This window comes from Plecotus auritus (genome assembly GCF_963455305.1).
Source record: "Plecotus auritus genome assembly, chromosome: X".
Lineage (NCBI taxonomy): Eukaryota > Metazoa > Chordata > Mammalia > Chiroptera > Vespertilionidae > Plecotus > Plecotus auritus.
The window spans coordinates 58000042-58025823 of NC_137784.1; the positions used below are offsets into that span (position 1 = coordinate 58000042).

Below are 25782 nucleotides of genomic sequence, written 5' to 3' on the forward strand. Positions count from 1 at the left end.
GATCCTTCTGTCTCTTGGTAAGGAGTATTTCATTTGCCTTACAAGTATGGGTTGAACCTAGCAGTATGAGGGGTGGGTCAAACAGGGAATTCTATGTGATGTTTAGAAGTGGGAAGGGGTCTAGGGAATGCTGACAGTAAAACTCAGACAAAGCAAAAGACATAAGTCTTGAGGACAATAGTGACTAGTCTATTTCCAGCCAGGAGCAGCTTATTGGCAAAAGGGAAGTGTAAGGTAAATGCAGTGGGTAACAAACAGTACTAGGACTGACTTCAGCGGGATAGGCTGTGGGATCTGCTGAATCAGGGACTTATCTGAGACACTGAGACCCCTTGAACACAGTCTGGGTATAATAAATGACTTCTATCAAACACTTACTGTATGCTAGGCTCTTTGCTAAGCACTTTAATGCAATTATCAGATTTAATCCTATAACTCTATAAGGTATGTACTATTATCATCTCCAATTTTTGCAAATGAGGACACTGAGGCACAGAAAGGTTTTTATAGCTAGTAATTGATGAAGCTGAGATTCCCAGTGTGACAGTGAACCACTATGATATACTGTCTTCCTCAGTTCTATAGGAACACATCTCATCCTCTAGAGCAGGAGTGGGGAATATCCATCCTGAGGGCCATATAAGACCTGCAAAATCACTTGGCCTGGCCCTGCTAAGGCATTAGGGGGGTGAGTTAATTAAATGTTTGACCAAATATAGCAGGCTCATTTTTAAGTTGATAATTTTGCATGACCTGCATATGATGTTATCAATATCCAAATGGCCCTTGGCAGAAAAAAAGGTTCCCTACCCCTTCCCCAGAGGCCAGGGATGGGGATGCCATAGGGACAAAGCATGTCTTAGCTCAGTGGTCGGAAAACTGTGGCTCGCGAGCCACATGCGGCTCTTTGGCCCCTTGAGTGTGGCTCTTCCACAAAATACCACGGCCTGGGCGAGTCTATTTTGAAGAAGTGGCGTTAGAAGAAGTTTAAAAAATTTGGCTCTCAAAAGAAATTTCAGTCGTTGTACTGTTGATATTTGGCTCTGTTGACTAGTGAGTTTGCCGACCACTGTCTTAGCTTGTTCCTAATTTGCTAGCTGGCTGGGCAGTTTTCTCATGGAAGGTCTGGTATCTTATGGGTTGGACATGTACGGACAGAATGATCTAGGCCACAATGGTAAAGGCCTGTCTATTTTGTCTAGTGATGTACCTACTGCAGGTGCCAGCATGGAACTGGTATGAGCAGGAAGTGATATGGACATGCTATCCATGGTTGAAGGAGGGGTCTGCCTTGGAAGTGAGGTGATGTGGCTGACATTGAATCCAGGCCTACTTTTTCATGCAATTATCTATTTGTTTACAAATGCTGGGTGGTGCACAGTATGGATTGTTAACCAACCAGCCAGACTCCCTTTCCTAGCTGCATCTTCTCCTCCTCCCATCTCATTGCTCTCCCTAAGTTCAGATCCTCAACACTTGTCAGCAGGACAGCTGACACCCTATTCAGTCTCCCTATCTCCAGTTTACACTTCCTTCAATCCATCCTCTATAACTGTAGTCAGTTATTTTCCTAAAACACAAATCTGACCATTTTACTTTTTTTAAATATATATTTTTATTGATATCAGAGAGGAAGGGAGAGGGAGAGATAGAAACATCAATGATGAGAGAGAATCATGGATTGGCTGCCTCCTGCACGCCCCCTACTGGAGGCCGAGCCTGCAACCTGGACATATGCCCTTGACCGGAATCTAACCTTGGACCCTTCAGTCCGCAGGCCAATGCTCTATCCACTGAGCCAAACTGCCTAGGGCTAACCATTTTACTTCTTAACATAATTTTTCTGTGCATCCCCATTTCCTACTGCAGTTTCTCAAAATGTGTGCATCAGAATCACTACTCAAGTCTGAAAGTGAGGGTTCTGACACACCATTCCAATCCTGCTTGATCAAGACCTCTGAGACCTAGAAATCTGCACTTTTCAATTGGATGATGCCTATATACATAGAGCCCTTCATGACCCATTCTCTACTTTTCCACCTCAGCTTCTGCCGTTGCCCTCTTTGTACCTTAACCCTCCTGCAATACAAGATTGCATGTAGTTCCCCAAATCCGCCAAGACTTGCAAACACTGCTTTTACAAAGGTGGCTGTGGCCTTCTGAAATGCCTTTCACCTTCCTCTCACTGGCACACTTCATTCTTTGAAGTCTTATTTATCATAATATCCTGACTGATAAATCTCACTTTACTTCTCTACAGCTCAGTCTCTCAAACTTTTTTTTCATTATTGCTCCCCCACCCAAAGAGCTTTTAGCACCTTTTCCTAATTGAGCCCTGCATGGAATTTTAAAATCACAGATATGCTGTACATCTGTTTCTATACTGTGGCCCTTTGGAGAACCATAAACCATGGTACATCTACACCATCTCTGGCAAAAATCAGTTTTTGCTTCCTAAGGGACAATATTGTCTCTGTTGAGAATGCATGCTCTGCAGTGGCAGACACTGCTATCTAAACTGGCCTTGAGGTTCACTTTGGTTTCTGTGATGTCTATATTGATTTTTCCTATCTCTCTGACTATTCCTTCTCAAGACTCTTTCATAGGCCTTTCTTCTTCCACCTGCCCTGTAAATACTGGCATTGCACAAGCCTCAAGACTTGTTTTTATTTTTCTGTGTTATTCTATACATGCTTTCCAGGTGACTTGATCTGTTTCCTTAGGTTTTTGTGCGTGTGTGTGTGTGTGTGTGTGTGTGTGTGTGTGTGTGTGTGTGTGGTGTTATTAATCCTCACCCAAGGATATTTTTTTCCCACTGATTTTTAGAGAGAGTAGAAGGGAGGGTGGGGACAGGAGGGGACAGGAGGAGAGAGGGAGAGGGAGAGGGAGAGGGAGAGGGAGAGGGAGAGGGAGAGGGAGAGGGAGAGGGAGAGGGAGAGGGAGGGAGGGAGGGAGGGGAGGGAGGGAGGAGAGAGAGAGAGAGAGAGAGAGAGAGAGAGAGAGAGAGAGAGAGATGTGAGAGAGACACATTGATTAGTTGCCGAGCAGGGATGAATCTACAACTGAGGTATGTGTCCTTGACCAGGAATCAAACCCGAGACCCTTTGGTGCTGTGCAGGCACTGAGCCACATCGGTTAGGGCTGTTTCCTTAGTTTTACTTCCCACCTATCATGCTGGTGACTCCCAAGTCTGTATTTTCACTGGTCGATTTTCCTGAGTTCTAGTCTCTTGCTAGTCCAAATAAGGCCCACAGACTGACAGCATTTAATATCACCTGGGAGTTTGTTAGAAATACAGACTTTTAGGTTCCACCCCAAACCTCTTGAGCCAGAATCTGCATTTTAACAAGATCCCAGATATTTCATATGCACATTAAAAGTAGAGAAGCCCTGGGATAACCCTACTGCCAGATCTCTAGCAGATCTCTTTAATTAGATGTTCTGTAAGGACATCAGTTCTTATTCCCTGCTCTTCTTAGTTAATAGTTACACAATTTACTCAGTTCTGTACACAAGAAATCTAGATCACTCTTTCCTTATAATTTATACTAAATTTGTTAGAATTTCTATCTAATCTAGCTATTAATGACTCTTGAATTTATTCCCTCTTTTGTGTTCGTTACCACTGCTTTCACCTAACAGATTTTTTATAACATACCCCCACCCCCCACCACAATTTATCTGCCAACTATTCCTAATTGCAAAACTGATCATGTTATCTCCCCATGGCTAAAAATTCCTTCAGTGCAAAGCCAAGGTTCTTACTCAGTGATCCATACATGGGCTTCAGGAGAGCACTAAACTTTCTGAAAATATAAGGAAAATTTTGTGTATATACACTTTCCTAAGGACAGTGTATATAGCTTTCATCAGATTTTCAGAAACATCCTTGACCAAAATAAGTCAAGAACCACTGACATGAAGGATCAACTCCAAACTACTTAGCTTGGCATACAAGGACATGTCACACCTCTCCTCAATTATCTCCAGCCACTTGCCTATAGAAGTCATGGGTTCCAGCTTTAATTACAGACTTAGAAGTTTCCTCAGCTTTCACATCTCTGTGCCTCTACACATGCTGTTCCTGGAATAATCCAGGGTTACCTACACAAACAGTAAGCGGTGCAGCCTTGCTTTGCACCCAAGTCTTACTTCAAAGTCAGTCATTCCACTCTACATTGGCTTGACATTTATATCATGACCCACACACAAATACAGGCACACACATTAGAACAAATTTCATGAAATCTACCTTGATATAAAAAATGCTGGTTGCAGCCCACTAAATGGATATATTTTTCCACTGATGAGTTACAACCCTTAGTTTGAAAAACACTGATCAGGCCTTTGCTGATACAGGGAGTTCTCCTTACTGAGAACTGATTATCTTAGCCCCAGCAGTACTAAGATTTTGAGGTTTCCTAAGGATACAAAGCTGTTATAATATAAAAGTATTTGCTAATGAATTGGCCACTTGTATCAGTCTCCATTCAAACAACATATCCTTTCATCTCTAGCACCTATCCCCATCAACTTTTCCACCATTTTATCTCTCATGCATTCTCAAATATATCAGTGAGTAATTCAATGCATATCTATCACAAAGTAAAATTATAAATCTTATAAAAAGATGCTGAATATAATATAAAGTTAGCATACAAAACTGATAACAATGATCTGGTAAGCCAGCTTTCAACTGAAGAGGAGAAAAATAAATAAGGATAATTTTAAAGGTGATTCAAAAGAGGGACTTGAATACCAAATGATTAAGAAGCCCTCAGGAAAATTGATGAAGCCCTTGAATATTTTGGCAAAATCAACCCACTAAATGATCATGCTTCTCTCCCAGGAACTGAAATGTACCATCTTGAAATATCATGCAATTTTGTTAGAAAAACTGAGGCCAAAACAAGAACAATCAATTCTTGATACACTGTTTGTTATAAAAAGTACTTAGCATTCAAATTTATTAAAAGAGAGAAAATAAACATATTTTAATAGCTTTTAGTTATTTGAGTCAGCATACTATTAAGCCCCACCCGCTCCACTACTTACTGGAAAATTTTAGTTCCCCCTTTAAATGGATTCACAAAGTGGCCTTTGGTCGGGTACCAACTGTCCTCAAATAATAACCTCTTGCATACCGCTTTGTTTCACATCACCTGGCATATGGCAGGAGCTTAAAAATGTTTGTTAAATTAATAATTACAGTAGCCTTCTCTGTCTCTAGTCTCAGTTCCTTTTGATTCAATTAGCACATTGACGCCCACTCTAAAATTCTTCAGTAAATCCTCACCAGCCTCAGTGAAAAAACCCAACTCCTCAGCATGGCTTACAAAACCCTTAGAATCTGGTCCTACTCTATTTGCTTTTATACTCGGACCTCATTTAGTTACTTGTAGTTCTCCAAATGCCCCAAATTTCCTCCTGCCACATTTTTATCATTCCCTCTGTTTGGAATTATCCATCCCCACCAATGGGAAGGCAGACTCCTTTTCCTTCTTCTGTACAATCCACTATCTTTTACACAACTAGCACACACCATCCACATTGTGTCTGTATTGTAGCTGCTTCCCAACTTGTTCCAAGCAATTTTCATTATAAAATGTTTTATTGATAAAATATAATCACATTAGAGAAAATCTAGGAAAAGTAGGGGAAATAGAAAAAAGGTACATGCATATGTATGTCTGAGAGTATATACATATATATGTATACCACATCCCCCTCCTCCTTACAGTCACTGGCATCATTTTGTTGTACAGTTGACCCTCAAAAGACATGGGTTGGAACTACACAGGTCCACTTATAAATGAATTTTTTCAGTTGATCAGAGCAGTTCAAACTTCTGTAATTCAAGGTTCAACTCTATGGCTGGGAATCCATGGATGTAGAGGGCCCACTGGAGTTATATGTGAATTTGGGATTGCATAGGAGATCTGCGCCCCTAACCCCTGCATTGTTCACAGGTCCATTTTTCCTTCTAAGATTTTTTTTCGATATGCACATATTTTTACATGACTCTAACGAAAGTGAATATATGATGTTGTAACTACCTGCCCTTTAAAAAGAAAGCCAACATTATATGATATGCATTTTTTCCTGTTATGCAGTTGCCCTAGTCACCATTTTTAATGGTTATATATAACTAGAGACCCGGTGCATGATATTCGTTCACGGGAGGGGGGATCCTTCAGCCCAGCCTGCATCATCTTGCAATCCGGGACCGCTCAGGAGATGTCTGACTGCCAGTTTAGGCCTGATCCCGTGGGGATCCCTGCGGGATCGGGCCTAAAATGGCAGTTGTAAATCCCTCTCACAATCCAGGACCGCTGGCTCCTAAGCACTCGCCTGCCTGTCTGCCTCATTGCCCCTAACCACTCTGTCTGCTTGCCTAATCACCCCTAACAACTCGTCTGCCTGCCTCATCGCCCCTAACCACTCACTTGCCTGCCTGATCGCCCCTAACCACTCACTTGCCTGCCTGATCGCCCCTAACCACTCACTTGCCTGCCTGATCGCCCCTAACTGCTCACCTGCCTGATCACCCCTAACCGCCTCTGCCTCAGACCACCCCCACCCCTGTGGCGGCTTTGTCTGGAAGGACATCCAGCTGTCTGGTCTAATTAGCATATTATGCTTTTATTATTAAGACTAGAGGCCCAGTGCACAATTTCGTACACCAGTGGGGACCCTCGGCCTGGCCTGTGGGATCAGGCCACAACTGGCTCTCCGTCATCCCCCGAGGGGTCCCGGATTGCAAGAGGGTGCAGGCCAGGCCGAGGGACCCCACCAGTGCATTATTGGGGCCGGGGAGGGGCACAAGAGGTTGGTCAGCCAGGAAGGGACTGCGGGAGGGCTCCAGGGCGTGTCCAGCCTGTCTCATTCAGTCCTGATTGGCCAGACCCCAGTAGCAAGCTAACCTACCGGTTGGAGTGTCTGCCTCCTGGTGTCAGTGCACGTCATAGCGAGCAGTTGAGCAGCCTTAACATATCATTATCATATTAGGCTTTGATTGGTTGAACAGATGACCCGATGACTGGACACTTAGCATATTAGGCTTTTATTATATAGGATAGCCCAACAAATGGATATGTTTCAGTATACTACCTAACCATTCCACTGTTGTTAATATTTAGATCTCCCTTCTTTCCTCTCTTTTTTGGGGCTATTTTGAATAAGAGAGAACTTACCATCTTAATATATACAAGCTTTTCCATATTTTGGATTGGTTTATTTCCTTAGAATAGATTACCAAGAGTAATAGATGTTATAAGTTAAAGATCTTTTGTCCTATGGCTCAAATTTTGTAGGAGGAAAATATATACATGTCTATATGATGTTTAAATTTCACTTTCTCTAATTACTAGTTATACTAAGTATTTTTTCATGTATTTTTACTATTTATTTCCTCTTCTGTTAATTGTCTGTTCATGTCTTCTGCCCATTTCTCTGAATATTAGTGTTTTAAAAAGTCAATTAGAATAGTTAAGAGTTTTTAACCATTTGTTTCATTTGCTGCTACTATTTTTTGTCTTTTTATTTTGGTAACATTTTAACTGCAAAAAGTAATAAAACATCATTACAGAAAATTTGAAAACTAGAGAAACACATTTTAAAAAATCAATAATTCTGCCACCCTATCATAACCACCATTATCATTCTCTTGTTTTTTTCCCCATTTTGTTTTATGTTTTATGAAATTGTCATTGCAGTGTGCATAGAATTTTAAAATCTGCTTTTTCATTACCACATAAGTATTTTTCTGATACGCCCTGTAGTTTTCATAATTATCACTTAAAATAACAGCATAATATTCCATGGAGAGGATTCACCATTTCTTTATTGCTAAACAATCATGTTATTTCTTTTTTTAAAATAAATAACACTGATAAACACCTTCATACAAATAGTTTATTCTATATTTTGAACTATTTTCTTAGGAAACATTCTCAGGAGTAGGCTTACTCCATGAAAGATTATTAACACCTGCTGACTTCCAAACTGCTTTCTTGAGGGCAGAATTGGTTTATTTCATTAGAATAGATTGCTAGGAATAATATTACTGGGTCAAGAGATATGAACATTTTCCTCACTCTTTTAACGCTTATTTCCAAAGTTTTCAAAAAGAATGTGCCAATTTCATTATAATCTGCCAGTACCTGGATATTTTGAAGTAAAGATTTCTTTTTTCAAAATTGTTAGGGGAAAAATATACCACATTTTAATTTATATACCTCTGCTTACTAGTGATGATAAACATATGCTTGACATATAGTAGGTTCTTAATCAACTCATGTTGAATGAATAAAATGCATGTATGAATGTATAGATATATTTGGGAATGGAGAAACATTGTGGTTATAACAGACAAATACTGGGATAGATGTAAATTTGTAGACTAAATGCCTGTAGTCCATCTGCAGAGAGGTTCTAAAGGTGTCAAGAACCCCTTGAATTGGGGCAATCCCTAAAAACTCTCTAATTTTTATTTTTACCACAGGTGTGTCTGTTTCAAAGTAGGATCAGCTGAAAGCTGTCTGGAATAGTTATAATAATGGTGTGTGGGTATGCCCACATCTACACACAGCCCAGAAGCAGCCATGATTGGCTTAAGATAGAGTGCTCTTCCTTTGGCAGCAAAACAGTGATAAGAAGTATCAGGTATCTGGATATTCCACTGGTTAGTGACACAGGCCCTAGCAGGCCTGAAGCAATGAATTTAAACGCACAAGCTCCTCACTATACCACTTTTGTGGGTTTATTTTATTTTTGTTCTTGAATCATGATGCCTAGTACTGTGCTTAATAGTGCAGTCCCAATAAAATGTTGGATCTCTTATGTTTTCTGAATTCAGCATTGATGAATCAACTTCTGATGTAGCATTAAGAAGGTACTGTCATAGATTAGAAGCATTAAAATTCTTTAAAATAAAATAAATACATAAGCTTCTCCAAGTGTCACAAACTAGATTTGACTCATAGGACCAGGCATTTTCCATGAAAACCACACTGTTTTTCTCAATTCACTAAGCGCAAGAAGGCATATAAGTCCTTGGTTCAGGGAAAGTGGTGTTTTCCCCTTTATCTGGAGCTTCAAGGAGATAAGGCCTTTTTTTTTCCTCTTTGGGATTGCTGAATTTTTTTAACCAGTTAACTGCCACTCATCCAAAATGGAAACCATCCCCACATGCCATGATATTTTGAATTTAATTTAAAAAATCAATTTGCAATGAATATAAAAATATATTACTAACGATTCGGGTGTTCTTGAATATTTTCAGCTGAAAATTCTCATGAAAAAATGATTTTAAAGTTGGTCAGGACTGCCACTTAGGGAAAACATTTTTTTTAATATGTTTGTATTGATTTCAGAGAGGAAGGGAGAGGGAGAGAGAGATAGAAACATCAATGATGAGAGAGAATCACTGATCTGCTGCCTCCTGCATGCCCCACACTGGGGATTAAGCCCACAACCTGGGCATGTGCCCTGAACGGGAATCGAACCATGACCTCCCAGTTCATAGACTGATGCTCAACCACTGAGCCACGCTGGCCAGGCAACATTTTTTTTTATAGACATGCGTGGCATGTGGGGAAGGTCCACCTCTTGCGTCTACAGACACTTATGGTGTATAATGGGTTAATAGTGCAAAAACTAACAAAAGGCAGGTTGTTTCTCTTTGTTTTTAAGGCCAAACAAAACTTATTGCTAAACACTGGTTCTCTTTCCTCCATCACCTTGTAGATTTTAGGAGTAAACTTTCTCAAGTACTTCCATGATTATGAAATCTGTCAATTTGATGAAAAGAATCCCATGTTATTAACTTAACCTGCATATGTGGAAATTGTGTTCAAGGTTTTATTCTGAAAAAAACCAGAGTGCTGTTTTCTCCAGACTCAAGGACACTGGAGAGTATAAAGGTCATGACCGATGGTATGAACAACCGGTGTGTGGATGACACATTAGCATGTTGATTAATTCAGAGTTTTAGAAATCTTTCTTCTTCAACATGTATTAAGTAGTACAGACATATCAAGCAAGATGCTGAATGCTGACTAAGGCCCAGCAATCCTTGTCAGATACAGAATGTAGCTGTTCGAAAGACTAACATGAAACTCCAAAAGGACTTTTCCTCTAACTCCAAGTAGCACCTAAGAATAGCTGTTTCCTAAGCCCTTTCTCCTCAGAGTGACACCTCTCAGCTGTTACTTTCCTTAGAGATGACAGCATAAGACTCCTTGATTCTTCACGTTTTTGTTTTAAATCTATTCTCATCATTTGTCCACCTACTTGAAAATCTTTCAAGACCTAGTTCTACAATGCACCTTTTCTAAGATTTCCATGATTAATTTCTCCCTGATGTTAAATTTCTTCAGCTCATATGTACATTCAATTGGTACCAAAACTGATGTTGCTCCATTATTATTCCAGTTTTGTTAATGTTTCTACAGTATAAATCCCTTGAAGATGGAGATTTCCAGAAAGATGAAAAGGAATTTTGAGATTATATCCTTTGCCCTGCCCATTTTCCTGATGTAGAAACTGAGGGCTAGAGAGGTTAATCTGTCCTAGTCAGTTAACAAAGTTTGCAGAAAAAGCTGAGCATCCTGACTTTCTATAGTTTGCTTTCCACTATATTATGTCATCTATATCACTTGCATCTCTAGAGGCCCAATGCACAAAATTCGTGCAAGAGTAGGCTTTCCTTCCCCCGGCTTCCAGCACTGGCTTCCCTCTGGCACCCAGGACTGGGCTTCCCTCACAGCCCCAGCTTCATCTGGAAGGATGTCTAGAAGGACATCCGGTCTTAATTAGCATATTATGCCATATATATATATATATATAATACACACACACACACACACACACAAGTCTCTCAATAAATGCCAATACAATAAGCATATGAGCTTACATAACGGAGGAACTGACTCAAGGAAAGAGGCAGAAAGCAGAAAGGTCATTTTCTTACTTCTTTGCATGATGCCACCCTCCAAACCAGTTAATTGCTACTTTGCACATTCCATCAATCAGGCATTGGGCAGCTGTGACTGTAGCCCCTCCCACAGATGCTGTGCAGTCAAATATCCCTTCTGTAGCTGGACAGTCATAACCTTTGGGGAAACATCAAAAGAGCTTGTTAAAAGATGAATTGGAGAAAGAGGAGGTGTGATGTTGTGATTTATAATAAGAAATACTAGTATACTAGTATTTGACCTTTGTCCCCATTTCCAGTACAGAGCTCCTAAAACTCTTAGAATTTCCCCAGTGATGAGAGCAATCCATAAAGGTGTCTGTGTTATGTTAATGAGGCAACCAGTATACCACACCTAAGGATGGGTCTGGTTGCCAGTGGAGCCAACCATGTGATTAGAGAGTTGGAAATTTCAGTCCCACTCCTCAAACTCCAGTGAGGGGAGAGGAGCTAGAGATTTAGTTCTATCACCAACTGGTCAATGACTTAACCAATCATGCCTATGTAATAAAGTTTCCATAAAAACCCAATAGGAGAGGGTTCAGAAAGCTTCTGGGTTGATGAACATGTAAATCTCTCTTCTGGGTAGGGTGGCACACTTGGAGAGGACATGGAAACTGCCTCCTTCCCCCTATCCCTTGCCTTATGCATCTCTTCCATCTGACTGCTCCTGAGTTATAGCCATTTACAGTTGACTCTTGAACAACAAAGGGGTTGAGGGGCCAACCATCCTGCATAATTGAAAATTCATGTATTAACTTTTGATTCCCTAAAAACTTAACTACTAATAGACTACTGCTGACCTGAAGCCTTACCAATAACATAAATAATCAATTAACACATATTTTGTATGCTTATATGTATGTATACTGTATTCTCACAATAAAGTAAACTAGAGAAAAGGTTGTTAAGAAAATCATAAGGGAGAGAAAAAACATTTTATAGTATTTATTGAAAATATCCATGTATAAGTGGACCTGCACAGTTCAAACCTGCATTGTTCAAGGGTCACCTGTATAATTAACAGGTAATCTACAGAGTAAATGGATTACCTGAGTTCTGTGAGCTGCTCTATCAAATAAATCAAACCCAAGGAGTGGTCAGAAGTACAGGTAACAGCCTGGGCTTGTGATTGGCATCTGAAATGAGCAGCAGTCTTGAGGGACTAAGCCTTTTACCTGGGGAATTTGATACCATCTCCAGGTAGATAGTGTCAGAATTGAGTTGAATAGCAGGACACCTAGCTGATGTCATGAGCATTGCTTGGTGGTGTGGAGGTAAACCCCTCCCTCCACACATTGGAATTGGGTACAGAACCCTCTTAGGAGGTTGAAGTACGACAACAACGTACCCTACCAAAAAGCTACTATGCTAAAATCAGTTCCAAACAAGAGAGAAACATCTCCAATATCAGGAAAAGAATTATTTAAAGTGTTGAGCTACAAAAGCTAAACCTTCAATATTAACTTGTCACATCCCATAGATGGAGATACTGAGGTCTAATAAGAGATATGTCTTCTCTATGGTCACAAAGAGCCAGACATGGGACACAGGTCTCTTGCCCTGCCCCCAGTCCAGTTCTTCTACTAAACCATGTTGTTTCTCTAGATTATGCTATTGGCCACTTCCAACTTTTTTAAATGCAGCTGTTTAATGAAAGATAAAGTAGAAAACTTAGCCACAACATAAATCTGTACTCAGGTTAAAAGATAAGGTAACAGGACAGTTAAATCATCACATATACAACCAGACCCAAGCAACTGGAAGATTTTCCTCCATCTGATCCATCATTCAGTTCTGCTCAACTCAAATGGTTTGCTTGTTAAGTGAGATGATGTATGTGGCTAAACTGAGAGATTAAGTTGTGGTTAACACATTAGTCCTTAATTAAAAAGTATTAAAGACCACCATGCAAGTTATAAAAGATTAAGTAGTACTGATATATAAATGGAGGTTGTATATCTCCCACCATTGCTTAGTAATAACATTACCTAGGCCATATTCTATGGAGTCTGGATGATCGTCATCTCCTTCTTGGCTGACCTTCTGGAGATGCTGCAGATAGGCATCGGTATGGAAGGTGGCCATCTCCTCCATGGAGGCCACATTGGGTTTAACTATTCTAATAATAACAGAAAACAAGGAGAGGTGAGTAAGTCAGATCCAGAGCATACCAAAAGCTAAAAGCAGGAACTAGTGATATGAGAAAATATAACTAGCTTTTTGTTCCAGGGGCTGAAGTAATAAACATGTTCTGTTCTTCCACTGCACTACTAGTACATAGTCTTTATTTCCTCACAACTATGTAATGGCACCATTAATGGGGATGAGAGGATAGATTTTTCCCTTCAGTTTATAGGTAGTAAAAGAAAGTATATTTAAGTTAAATACTCAGATATTGGACATTACTCTGAGAGTTACAAATTTCATGACAAATCAGCAAGCTGAGATATTTTCATCTGAATCAGCTCCTAATTGGGCCATGTAATCCTTTCAGCTATATTTTTACTTTCATAGGCAGTTATAGAATTTTGAATTTGGAGTCAGATAACTATATTCCTTTACTAACTGTACTTACCAGCTCTATAACCTCAGATAAGAACTCTTCTGTAGTTCAGTTTCCTCATCTGTAAAGTGGGGAGATCTTATGGAACTTATATGATAACATATATAAAATGCTTTGTGGATAATTATCATTGTTAATATTAAAGGATGAAAAAAGGCAACCCAAAACATAAAAGTTCCTGTGTTTGGTCCCTCACACCTGCCTCTGAGGAGGAGAGGAAGCGCAAACAGTTGGAGCTGGGATTCACCCAGAAGCTCCCAACCAACTCCTCATAAGAAGTGACAAACAGGAGTGACTGAAAGAATACAGGATGCTAAGCTAATGACAGGACTTACCACCTCAAACCTATTTATTCCCCATTTATTCTTCCTGATTCTACCACTGCTGCTACTGCCCAGGCCACTCAAAGGGTGGTCTGTGACTGACAGCAGCATCACCTGGGGGCTTGTTAGAAAGGCAGAATTTAGCCTAACCTCCAACCCACTAAATCAGATTTGTATTTTAACAAGGTAATTCATATGCATATTTAAATTGGAAAAGCAATAACCTAGGCCACAGGGAGGCAGTACTGTTTTTTTTGTTTTGTTTTGTTTTTTAATGTTTGTTGATTGGGAACAGGGCCACAAGTTTCTCCTGAATTACTATGACTTTTCATGTTAGGACAAGCACCAAACAGGCCAGAAGAAAGGAGGCTCTGCCTCAAAAATTAAATATATATAGCCAAGATTGGAGGATTTGATTCTTGCTCCTTCTTCAAGAAAACATGTCTACATCCTTGGAGGTGACAAATCTGCCCATTAAAATAAAATTTTTAGTTTCTTGGACCATGTTTCCCAGCCCTAATAGCTCCCTCTTCTAGCAACCTTCCTCTTACTTAACAAATACTTACTGAAAGCCTCCCCATGTACCCAGCAAGGAAATGTGACAGTTTTACTTTGTTTTGATTTCTTGTTTGTCTTACAGTCAGTTTTTGAAATGTTAAATGACTTTAATGGAAGGCATTAGTTTTTATGTTTATCAAATATATGGGTTAAAAAATGGTTGAAAAACATTCCCAAAGAAGGTGCTCAATAAATGATTTAGTTAATAAAAAGGATAAAGTCTGAAAGCCTGTTACAGTACGTCTGGGAGATAAATGAAGCATATCACACTAACAGGTGTAAACAGACATTTATTTGGCCAGAAAATGTCATAAATAATCTTACAAGTGTCAGGATTTTACTCTTATTTACTCTTAAAATGACAAACAGTGAATTCACTTAAAAAAAAAAAAAACAAGATGCACTTAGTTCTGTGCCTGGTCACAGGAGTTTTCTTTGGTTTTGACTTGTCTCCAGGCTCACTCATTAAAGTTTGGTGGTGGTTATGGTGCGCCTAAAAGTCTTAAGTTGAACCCGCACCCTCAGATCTGGCTCAGGGGTAAAAAATAAAACAGAACACCTCCTAGCTGAACACCTATTTTTTAGTACCCAAATGTATTCACCTCAAAATCTCCACAAAGCACCTATCCCTATGAGACTTTATTTTTAATTTATTTTTTATTGAATTTACTGGGGTGACATTGGTTAATAAAATTATATAGGTTTTGCCCGGCTGGCATGGCTCAGTGGTTGAGTGTGGAACTATGAACCAGGAGGTCACAGTTCGATTCCCAGTCAGGGCACATGCCTGGGTTGCAGGCTTGATCCCCAGTGTGGGGTGTGCAAGAGGCAGCCAATCAATGATTCTCTCTCATCATTGATATTTTTCTCTCTCTCTCTCTCTCTCTCTCTCTATCTATCTATCTTCCTTCCTCTCTGAAATCAATAAAAATAATAATAAAAAAAGCTCTACTTCTTTCAGAGCAAACTTTAAAAAATTATATAGGTTTCAGGTATAAAATTCTACAACACATTGTGTGTATATTATATTGTGTGTTCACCAGGATACTTTCCCTCTCAGCAGTCAAGTCCTGTTTGAAATGGATCATAAGTGCTTCATGCACTTTTTTCAAGTTTTCTTAATTCTTAAAGAGCTTTTACAGGCAAATTACATACCCTGTGAATCACAAAAAGCTTTAAAAGAAGCACCACTCTCTCCCTAATTAGTCCCACTGTGAAGCAGGATTTTAAGGCCAGGACCACCTGGGTTCAGGGCTTTGTTCATGAAAGATAACTTACCTCATTTGCTTATGCAGTGCATATGCTTCAATCAAAGAATGTACCATACTGGCCTAAAAACATCAGCAAAAAGAAAAAAGCAGAAAATAGCCCCTTAATGTTTAATTCAGAGAAATTGCGTGAACTTCATTATCCTGAACAAAGGAACGAACTTTTAGCCCCACTCCTTTCGCTTTACTTAACAGTTACAAAGCACTGCAGACAATATAGATACAAAGTATCTAAATCGCTAAGGAGAAAGCTACTGGGCCTTATGGAGGTGATGGACCACTTTTTTCCTGCAGCTTCTCCACGACTTCAGGGACCCCTTGCAGTAGAGACGCTACCCATCAGTGCCAGACCCTCCTCCGGCCCTCCCGCCCCCACCTGCGTCCATTGGGCACCCGACTGATAAACACAGCACCCTCGGAAACTGTAAGGGAACACTTCCTCCATCGCCTCGTACAACTGCCCAAATTATTGCTGAAGATTTTCCCCAGCCCAGTATTTTCTTCGCTTCCTAATGCCCTCCCGTCCACCCCTCTAACCCCCCCCCCCACCACCACCACCACCACCACCGCAAAAGCCCACGAACTTTCATCCCAAGTTCTCTTACCCGTTTGGGGACTTTGGCCAGGGAATCGCACATGCTGACATACTCGGGACTATAGATGTAAACCGGGGTCAGGGAATGCCCACTGTCCGCAGGCTCCTCTGGCTCCTCCATCTTCCACTTCCAGCCGTTCCGGGGCCAACGTCCGGATCCGGCTTTTTTCGGACTCAGCCCGGGCTCCTGTTCCTGCTCCTCTGATCCGCAGCAGCGGTGCTCCCTAGTCAACATTCCCTCTTATTCTCCTGATCGCCAGAGTCACTGTCCTCGCTCTCTATCCAATTGAAGGAATGCATGGGCCTTCCCAGGCCAGAACCTCTTCATTTAGTGACCACAGTTCAAAAAGGCTGGCAGGTTGGCAGATATAAAAGCCCAGATAACTGCCAATTAGGATCGATGTTTTATGGCACAAATAAGCACGGTCAAAACTAACCATCCTTGTTGCCCTACGGGGCCATTTGAGATGAGGTCAGACGAGCTTCAGAGCATGCCGGGAGATGTAGTTTAGAGGAGTTTGAGGAGCGGAAGAACCGGATTAATTACTAAAACAGCCGCGAATTTGAGTTTTAGCGCAAGAAAAAAAAAAAGAAAGAAAGAAAGAAAAAAAGCCTCAACTCTTTATGAATTGTTTCAATCTGAAAACACACCCATGTAATTAAAGACAGACACAATGTGGCCACCAAGAGTAGCGCCCAGCTACCAGAGTGACTTTTTTTGGTGGATGACCCATTAATGCTACAAAGGGTTTGAAAAGTTTACACAGTAAATTCTGTGCCTCATTGCTTTTCATCACCTATCCATGTTTATTAAGAGTTAACAATCTCAAATGTATAGATAAAAGTGATCAAATTTTTAAAAGAGTTAACACTCTCAAATTGACTCTGGCAAAACTGATAGCACTTTCCCAAGAGGCTGGCTGGTACTCTGGAAGTTGCTTGGTAGACTCCAATCAAACAATGATGTCAAATTAGGTACTCCTTGAAAACACATGTGCACTAAAGGTGTAAGCAGATATTTTCTGTAATGTCTGGAGATAGCAGTTATCTCTCCTCCCTCCCTTTGCTTTTGCAGCTGTTGAAAAGTTAAGGAAATTGTTTAGGTTTTATGTGAGGGTCCACATTAAATAATACTCGTAAGCAGTTTTAGAATTACTACCAGTATTTCCAAGTTATGGAAATTTCCATAGGGGACCCTATGCACTAATACAAGCTGGTCAATGCTGAAGCCTAAACTGACCTACTAATACCCCTCAGACAACCCAATATTTATACCTTCTTCAAAAATCTATCTTGCTTTTTACTCTCTAAACATTTATTGAGCAATGCAATATGCACTTGTATATATTATCTCATTTCGTCCTTACAACAGTCCTGTGAAGGAGGTTGTAATATGCCATTTTACAGATATAGTTTACAGATAAAACAATAACAGTTCAAAGTCACACACTTAGAAAAGCAGGGATTCAAAACCAGGTCTGCCTGACACTGAAGCCTTTACTGTATAAACCTGACTCCTCCAGGATGACTGTGTTAAATCAAAATTTGTTCAACCATCCATTTAGTATCCCCACAATACTTCTATTTTGAAAATATTTCTTTTCCCTGTAATGTGTTCTTTAACCAGAATGTAAGCTCTCCTGCTTCTTCTATACTTTCCCATAGCAACTAGTTCAAAGCTCTGCAAAAATTCAGTCATTTATCAAACATTTATCTGACATCAACTAAGTATGGTACAGCTAAGAATTCAATTTGATCTCTGTTCTGAGGGAATTTGCATGCTCATAGTGATGAGACAAATACACACACAAAAAGAAACACCATATGCAACGCAGAGTCAGATAATGAATGTAGGATGCTTAGATTACTTAATAAATAAGCATCAAGTACTTGATAAATGGTACTTAAATGGCAACTGGGATTCTTATTCAGTGTCATTAGAGGGGGTCTTAGCAGATGGACAGAATTTTACATGGTGAAGATGGGAACCACGGGAGGGAATGCAGACTAGAATCACCAACATAAGTGAAAATACAAAGGAGAATATATCTAGTCTAGTTTAAATGAAGGAGCTGGATAATGAAGGGTTTTGAATGCCAGGCTAAACAGACTTCTCATCCTGTGAAAAATGGGAAGACAGTTAAACAGAAATCTTTAAAAATTATTTCTATAGCAGTGGTGTGTAGGAAAGATGAGCTATTGAAAGACGAGAGGCAGGGAGAGTGTCACAATGATTCAGACCAGGGGTCCTCAAACTTTTTAAACAGGGACCAGTTCACTGTCCCTCAGATCGTTGGAGGGACGGACTATAGTTAAAAAAAAAAAAAAAAAAAAAAAAAAAAACTATGCACTGTGGGCCCGGGACGAGTTGGCTGCTAAACAGGACAGACAGCGGCACCTGGCGGGCTGGATAAATGTCTTCGGTGGGCCGCATGTGGCCCGTGGGCCGTAGTTTGAGGACGCCTGATCCAGACAATAAGTAATGATGATTTAAACTAGGGTAGGGGCAATGGGAGCAGAGAGGGAGAAACAATGCACAGAGTAGGTTCAATAGGACCTCCTTACTACTTGGATATTGGTGAGAGAGAGATGGAAAAGAGTCAGTGAAAACTCTTAAATTTAAAGTCTCGGTGAAGAGTCTAGTAGTATCAATATAATACAGACGAGAACAAGGAGGAATAACTCATAGGGTAAAGCAGAATGAACATGAGTTAGATTTTTAAAATGTTAAAAGTATTGAATTTCATAAATCAGCAAGTTAAGCAGGTGTTGAACCCATTTTTCCCTACATAAGAAAGAGATAGCTAAAGTCATGAGTGGCTGAGATTGTCAAGGAACTATCTGATATAGTCAAGAGAACTACACTGGAATGTCAGTTACATCTTACTTAACATTTTCAAACCAAATTCCTGATTTCCCCACCCAAGTCTTTCCCAACCCTTTCCCCATCTTTCACAGCTCAGTAACAAGACCAATAGCTATCAAGTTGCCTAAGCCAGAAACCTGGGAGTTATTTGTATTTGCTCTTTCCTTCACTCTTAAATCTAATCCATCAGCAATTTACATTGGTTCCACCTCCAAGACATGTCTTAAATACTGTACATCCACTTCCCTCCATCCACACTGCTGCTACCCCAGCCCTGGAACTCTAATCTCTCACCTGGACCTTCAGCAATATCTGACTAGTTTCTATTCCACTCCTGCTGACCTACTAGTACAATTCATTCTTTTTAGCAGCCATCAGAGTGGGCTTAAAAAAAAAACCCAATTCAATGAGATGTCACTTTTTAAAACCTGCTCCACACCATGGTGAGAAACTTTGAGCTAGGAATATAATGTAATTTTTGAGAATGCCTGTTTGTGGGGGTTAGGAGGAGAAAAGATGCCAGAAAGGAGACAAAAAAGGAATAGTTGGGTGATAACTAGTATAGTACAGTTTCATAGAAATCAAGGGATGAGAGGGTTATAAGGAAAAGGTAATAACAATGTCATGTATTGCAAAAGAGTCAAAGAATCCTTTTGCCATTGGGAGCTTACTGGTGTCTATGGAAAAAAAAGAGAGGTATGGAGAAAGCCAGGTTGCAGGGGGTTCAAGAGTGAGGCCAACATTGTCAAGTGTAGTTTCCTTTGAAGAAATTGTGAAAGAAAGTAGTATATCAGCCTGGGGGAACATCAGAGCCCAGAAATGTTTTTTAGGACAAGGGAGAAATGCATCTGTTTATAGACAGAGGGGAACAAGCCTCTGTCTTTAAGAATTGACTGATGGGAGTTCCAACTTCTAGGAATATATCCCAAGAAATCAGAAACACCAATCAGAAAAGATATATGCACGCCTATGTTCATAGCAGCACAATTTACAATAGCTAAGATTTGGAAGCAACCTATGTGCCCATAAGCAGATGAGTGGGTTAAAAAACTGTGGTACATCTACACAATGGAATACTACGCTGCTGTAAAAAAGAAGGAACTCTTACCATTCGCAACAGCATGGATAGTCCTGGAGAGCATTATGTTAAGTGAAATAAGCCAGTCAGAGAGAGATAAGTATCACATGATCTTACTCATTTGTGGAATATAATGATCAACATAAACTGATGAACAAAAGTAGAGCCAGAGTTATAGAAGCATTGAACAGACTGTCCAACCTAAGAGGGAAGGCAGGGGAAGTGTGGGGGGGGTAAGAGATCAACCAAAGGACTTGTATGCATGCATATAAGCATGACCAATGGACACAGATTGTAGGGGGGTGAGCGTATGTGCTGGGTGCTGGGAGCGGCTGGGGAGAGGTCAATGGAGGAAAAGGGAGATTTATGTAACAATAAAGAATTGAAAGATGAGATCATGACAGGTGGGTGCTATAAGGAGGAAATGGGACTTGTCCTCGACCTTACTGGATAGGCAGTGGAAGGGAGAGGGCAAGGTTGACTAACTGACACCCAAAAATCTGGACTCTAATCAGATGACATGAAAAAAGATTGTTTTATGTGTTCTTTCAGATCTAGCAAACAAACAGGTAACTGAACACATCAACGTGGGAACTTTGCTTTTAAACTGGAAACAGTATCCTCAATTGGCAACAGGATTCAACTGTGGTGAAAGATAAACTGTTGCAGGAGGCTTTCCAAAACAATGGATTTGCAGCCAGAGTACTGGAGTTCAGAGGAAGTAGCTTGAATGGTGGCTCCAAAGTTTACCGTGTGCGGTGACACTGAGCAAGTTCCTTGACTGACTTTCCTCAGGCATTATTGCTAAAGGTAGTTTTTGAACTAGTAGGTCAGGTTGGGCTGAGCCACTGTTGTTGATTTCTCCTGCCTTTACTTGCTGGCAGAAGCAGGAAGATGGAAAAGCAAATATATTATAAAGGTACCTACCCCTTTGGCCATCTTCTTTTGTGTGTTTCACAATCTGCCTATTGATATGTCAACTGTACTTAACAGACTGGCCCTTGTTTTCACACCATTTTCTAATGTCTTTTCTTTGGGGAATGTCTCAACAAATCTGAACTCTAGAATCATACTGCTTGGGCTCAAATCCCAGCTCTATCATATACTAGTTGTTTGATCTGGAACAATTTGCTTAAAGGCTAAGTGCCTCAGTCCTTGTCAAATGCCCATATAACAATGTCTGGCATTATGCCAAATATTCCTTAATTTTTGGGAAAGTCTCCCCGCATTGTTGTTCTCATCCCCATACCTTTACTACATGAGTATTGCTAGCGGTTTGAGAATAGGTCCTTGGCTTTTAGGCTTAACCTTAAAAGAAATCAGACTTATGTTTAAGTGGTCTGCTTAAGGTGACCATATCATCCAAACTGGGACACTTTTGAGAGTGACAGAGAGTGCTATTAATAATTATGCCAGGACAACAGGCATAGATGGGGACTGTTCTGGGCAAACCAAGACCTAAGGTTATCCAAGTTTACTAGAAAGTGAAGACTATATGTGGAAAACACTGTATCTCCACTGCATTAGTAAAGATACTAGGTATTTGGCAAGTGCAAAAATAGATGGTAGAGGTTTTGTGAGCTGTGGCTAAGAACAACTTTTGCCCCACCAGCTGCATAAAATTCCCATAATGTAGTAAAACCTAACTAACCAGGATGGGACTATGGCGACTGTTCATCCTTACTGGGTGAACCCTTTTTTTTCTTTTACACAAAAAGCTAATTAGTACAAACAAGAATCTGCTGAATATTTATAATACTTAAGAGAAAAAATTGTCCTTAGTCCTTCCAGTAGCACAGAAGTACCATTTACACACAATTGTTAATGCTGAGTAAAAATCAGTCTTATTCATTCATTAGAACAGGTTCGCTAAAGATGTCAATAAACCCAATTGAATTTAGTGAGCCTAGTTTGAGCGGATGTGTATTTAAATTGTAAAACTGCATTTCTTTACATAAATTATCCTATATAATAAAATGCTAATATGCAAATTGCCCAGTCGCTATGACACAATGCGTACTGACCACCAGGGGGCAGACACTCAACTCAGGAGCTGCCCCCTGGTGGTCAGTGTGCTCCTGCAGGGGGAATACCACTCAGCCATGGCTGGTGAGCACAGTGGCAGTGGTGGGAGCCTCTCCCACCTCCGCAGCAGTGCTAAGGATGTCCCGTGGGGGAGTGGGCCTAAGCCCGTCAGTCGGATATCCCCCGAGGGCTCCCGGACTGCGAGAGGGCCCAGTCTGGGCTGAGGGACCTCCCCCTTCCCCCAAGTGTACAAATTTCATGCACCAGGACTCTAGTATAACATAATATAATGTATAATGTGTGATTTATGTATTAATATTATTCTACTTTGACCCAACTAATGAGCTTAGACTGTAGTGTATAATTAGATTACATAAAATAGAGCCATGAAATAAACTCCAATCACAAAAACACATGTTAAGTTTTACACATGATTTAATTGGAAATTCTATTTTTTATTCTATTTTAAAAAGAGAAGTGCTTTAGAAATCCATCTTTTTTAGTATTACATGCTTAAAATGAGTAAAATACAAATCAAGTTTTCTAAAAAGTTGTTTTAAAAGTGAAACATAGTGAGAGGGCAGCATAGTGCTAGACAACTTAGTAACCCAGAGAAATGCAGCCATCGGTGTCAGTGCAGGCAAATTAGTGTGGGAGGGAATGGTGGTTTTCATCTGTGCCACAGCAGATGCACCCTGTGTGGTTGGGGCACACTTGCAGCAAGTGAAAAGACAACGTTTCAGGACAGGTTGTAAATTACCCTTGTACATGACCAGAAAATCATGTAAGCAGAAAGCTACTTACTGTGTGTTTCCATTTGCTTTACAAAAGGTACTGAGAAGCTTGGCCATCCTCTCTTTGTTTCTGTTTTCTATCACCCTATTCTGCTCACTTATTCATGTGTACTCATAAGACTGTCATTGGTTCTGTAAAAATTATTTACAGAGTCCCCCATCTCCATCTCCATTCTTGGAGAAAAAACAGAAAAATCAGAGGGAATGAGAAGATTGAAATAGGAAATTCTTTGAGAGCAAGCAGAGAAATTAGGAGCACCTTTATACATAAATCAGAGGAAAGTGCTATAGACTAAATGTGTCCCTCCCAAATTCAGAGGTTGACACTTTCATCCCCAATGTTATGGTAGTTGGAGGTAGGGACCTTTTTCAGAAATAATGATGATTAGATGAAGCCATGAGCATGGAGTCCCCATGACAGGATTAATACCCTTTATAAGAAGAGAAAGAGACCTGAGCTCTGTCTCTGTACCATATGAAGACACCGCAAGAAGGCAGCCATCTGCAAACCAGGAAGCAGGCCCTGACCAAACACTGCATCTGCTGGGACCTTGATCTTGGGCCTCTCAGCCTCTAGAACTATGGGAAATAAATGTTTGTTGTTTAAGCCATCCAGCCTGTAGTTTTTGTTATAGCAGTCTGAACTAAGAGTTAGAAAAAACATTCTTCAAACAAGGCTGCCTAAGCATGGGACTGGAGAAGAGGACTTAACATTTCTTCCACTATCCTTTGTATGTCAGCCTGAGGCCACAGTCACTGCCCCCGCCACAAGCAACACTCATATTTACATACTTGCTTAGTCTGTCAAATATAGCTACAGATACACAACCACATAAAGGTACTTATATTCAGAAAATTTCCCATGAATGCTTAGACACACACAAATGCAGTTGTGTGCAAGAAATGAATATATGCCCACAGATAGCAAGCTATACACCAACACTACAATCAGGAAATGAAGACGTAAGTGAGATTTTAAGAATAAATGGGAGGGCCTGGAACTGGGGATGGGGTGGATGCTGTAGAAAGTAAATAGGTGAGTGAGACAGAGACCAGGTGAAAACAAGGAAAGAGTGCTCAGGAAAGCATCCAGAGACTGCACTGCTGATTCCAGGTTGCCAAAGACAGAAGCTTCAATTACTCTCTGTGTTGTGTGCCAGCCTACCCTTCAGAGGCCAGGAGTAGGTGCACAAGGCTCTCTTCAGGGCATGGAGCCACCTCTGATTTCCTCTTTGTTTCCTAGGCATAAAACACCACATAGGCATCTTTTCTTCTGCCCCCTTTCCTCTCTGGAATTGGGCTCCTGGCTTCATTTCTCTGGGTCAGTGGTTGGCAAACTCATTAGTCAACAGAGCCAAATATCAACAGTACAACGATTGAAATTTCTTTTGAGAGCCGCCGACTTCTGCGCATGGGCCACGAAGTTTCAATCGCACTGTACTTGAGTGCCCGCACGTGGTATTTTGTGGAAGAGCCACACTCAAGGGGCCAAAGAGCCGCATGTGGCTCGTGAGCCGCAGTTTGCCGACCACTGCTCTGGGTTATTCTGCATTTTCTACTACAAATACATATCTGAGTCCTAGCAATCTTCACAAAAGTGACTTCAAGCATTAATGCACAAATCCTGAACTATACACGCTAGACTTTCAGTTTTTGACATTTCACCAAAGGGAGATTAGAAATCATGTGTGCTGATACAGAAAAGGCAAAAGCAGAAACAATAATTCTACACAGGAGGGAGCATATCACTCAGTGTGAGGCAACATGAGAGTAAAGAAGGAAACTATAATCTGCTACCCTCTTTTTCCAAGAAAAGAAATTTATTTTTTTTAATAAATCTTTATTGTTCAGATTATTACAGGTGTTCCTCTTTTTTCCCCCCATAGCTCCCTTCCACCTGATTCCCCACCCCACCCCATGCCCTTAGCCCACGCCACTGTCTTCATCCATAGGTATAAGCTTTCTGTCCAATCTCTTCCCGCACCCCTCAGAGAATTGTCAGTCCACTCCCTTTCTATGTCCCTGATTCTATTATATTCACCAGTCCATTCTGTTCTTCAGATTTTTTATTCACTTGATTTTTAGATTCACTTGTTGGTAGGTATGTATTTGATGTCATTTTGTTGTTCATAATTTTTATCTTTACCTTTTTCTTCTTCTTCCTCTTCTTAAAGAACACCCTTCAGCATTTCATGTAATCCTGGTTTGGTGGTGATGAACTCCTTTAGCTTTTTCTTGTCTGTGAAGCTCTTTATCTGACCTTCAACTCTGAATGATAGCTTTGCTGGGTAGAGTAATCTTGGTTGTAGGTTCTTGCTGTTCATCACTTTGAATATTTCTTGCCACTCCCTTCTGGCCTGCATAGTTTCTGCCGAGAAATCAGCTGACATTCGTATGGGTGCTCCCTTGTAGGTAAGTAACCATTTTTCTCTTGCTGCTTTCAAGATTCTCTCTTTGTCTTTTGCCCTTGGCATTTTAATTATGATGTGTCTTGGTGTGGTCCTCTTTGGATTCCTCGTGTATGGGGTTCTGTGTGCTTCCTGAACTTGTAAGTCTATTTCTTTCACCAGGTAGGGAAAGTTTTCTGTCATTATTTCTTCTAATAGGTTTTCAATATTTTGCTCTCTCTCTTCTTCTGGCACCCCCAAAATTCGGATGTTGGTACGCTTAAAGTTGTCCCAGAGGCTCCTTACACTATCTTCATATTTTTGGATTCTTTTTTCTTTTTGTTTTT

General features: G+C 40.4%; 1 protein-coding gene across 6 annotated transcripts in view; it reads right to left on the reverse strand.

The window, feature by feature from the left end:
• Positions 1-16756, reverse strand: part of HDAC8 (histone deacetylase 8) — a 451824-nt gene extending 435068 nt beyond the window's left edge. For all 6 annotated transcript variants that reach the window (XR_013959790.1, XM_080653234.1, XM_080653236.1 and 3 more), the window contains exons 1-4: positions 16296-16756; positions 15701-15753; positions 12967-13097; positions 10973-11114 (exon numbers count right to left, since the gene is read on the reverse strand). Coding sequence is in view for 5 of the 6 variants with exons in the window: in XM_080653234.1 (XP_080509360.1) it covers positions 10973-11114; positions 12967-13097; positions 15701-15753; positions 16296-16520 (551 nt within the window). In the remaining variant the exon portion in view is untranslated. The remainder of the gene's footprint in view (positions 1-10972; positions 11115-12966; positions 13098-15700; positions 15754-16295) is intronic.
• Positions 16757-25782: the final 9026 nt, after the last annotated feature.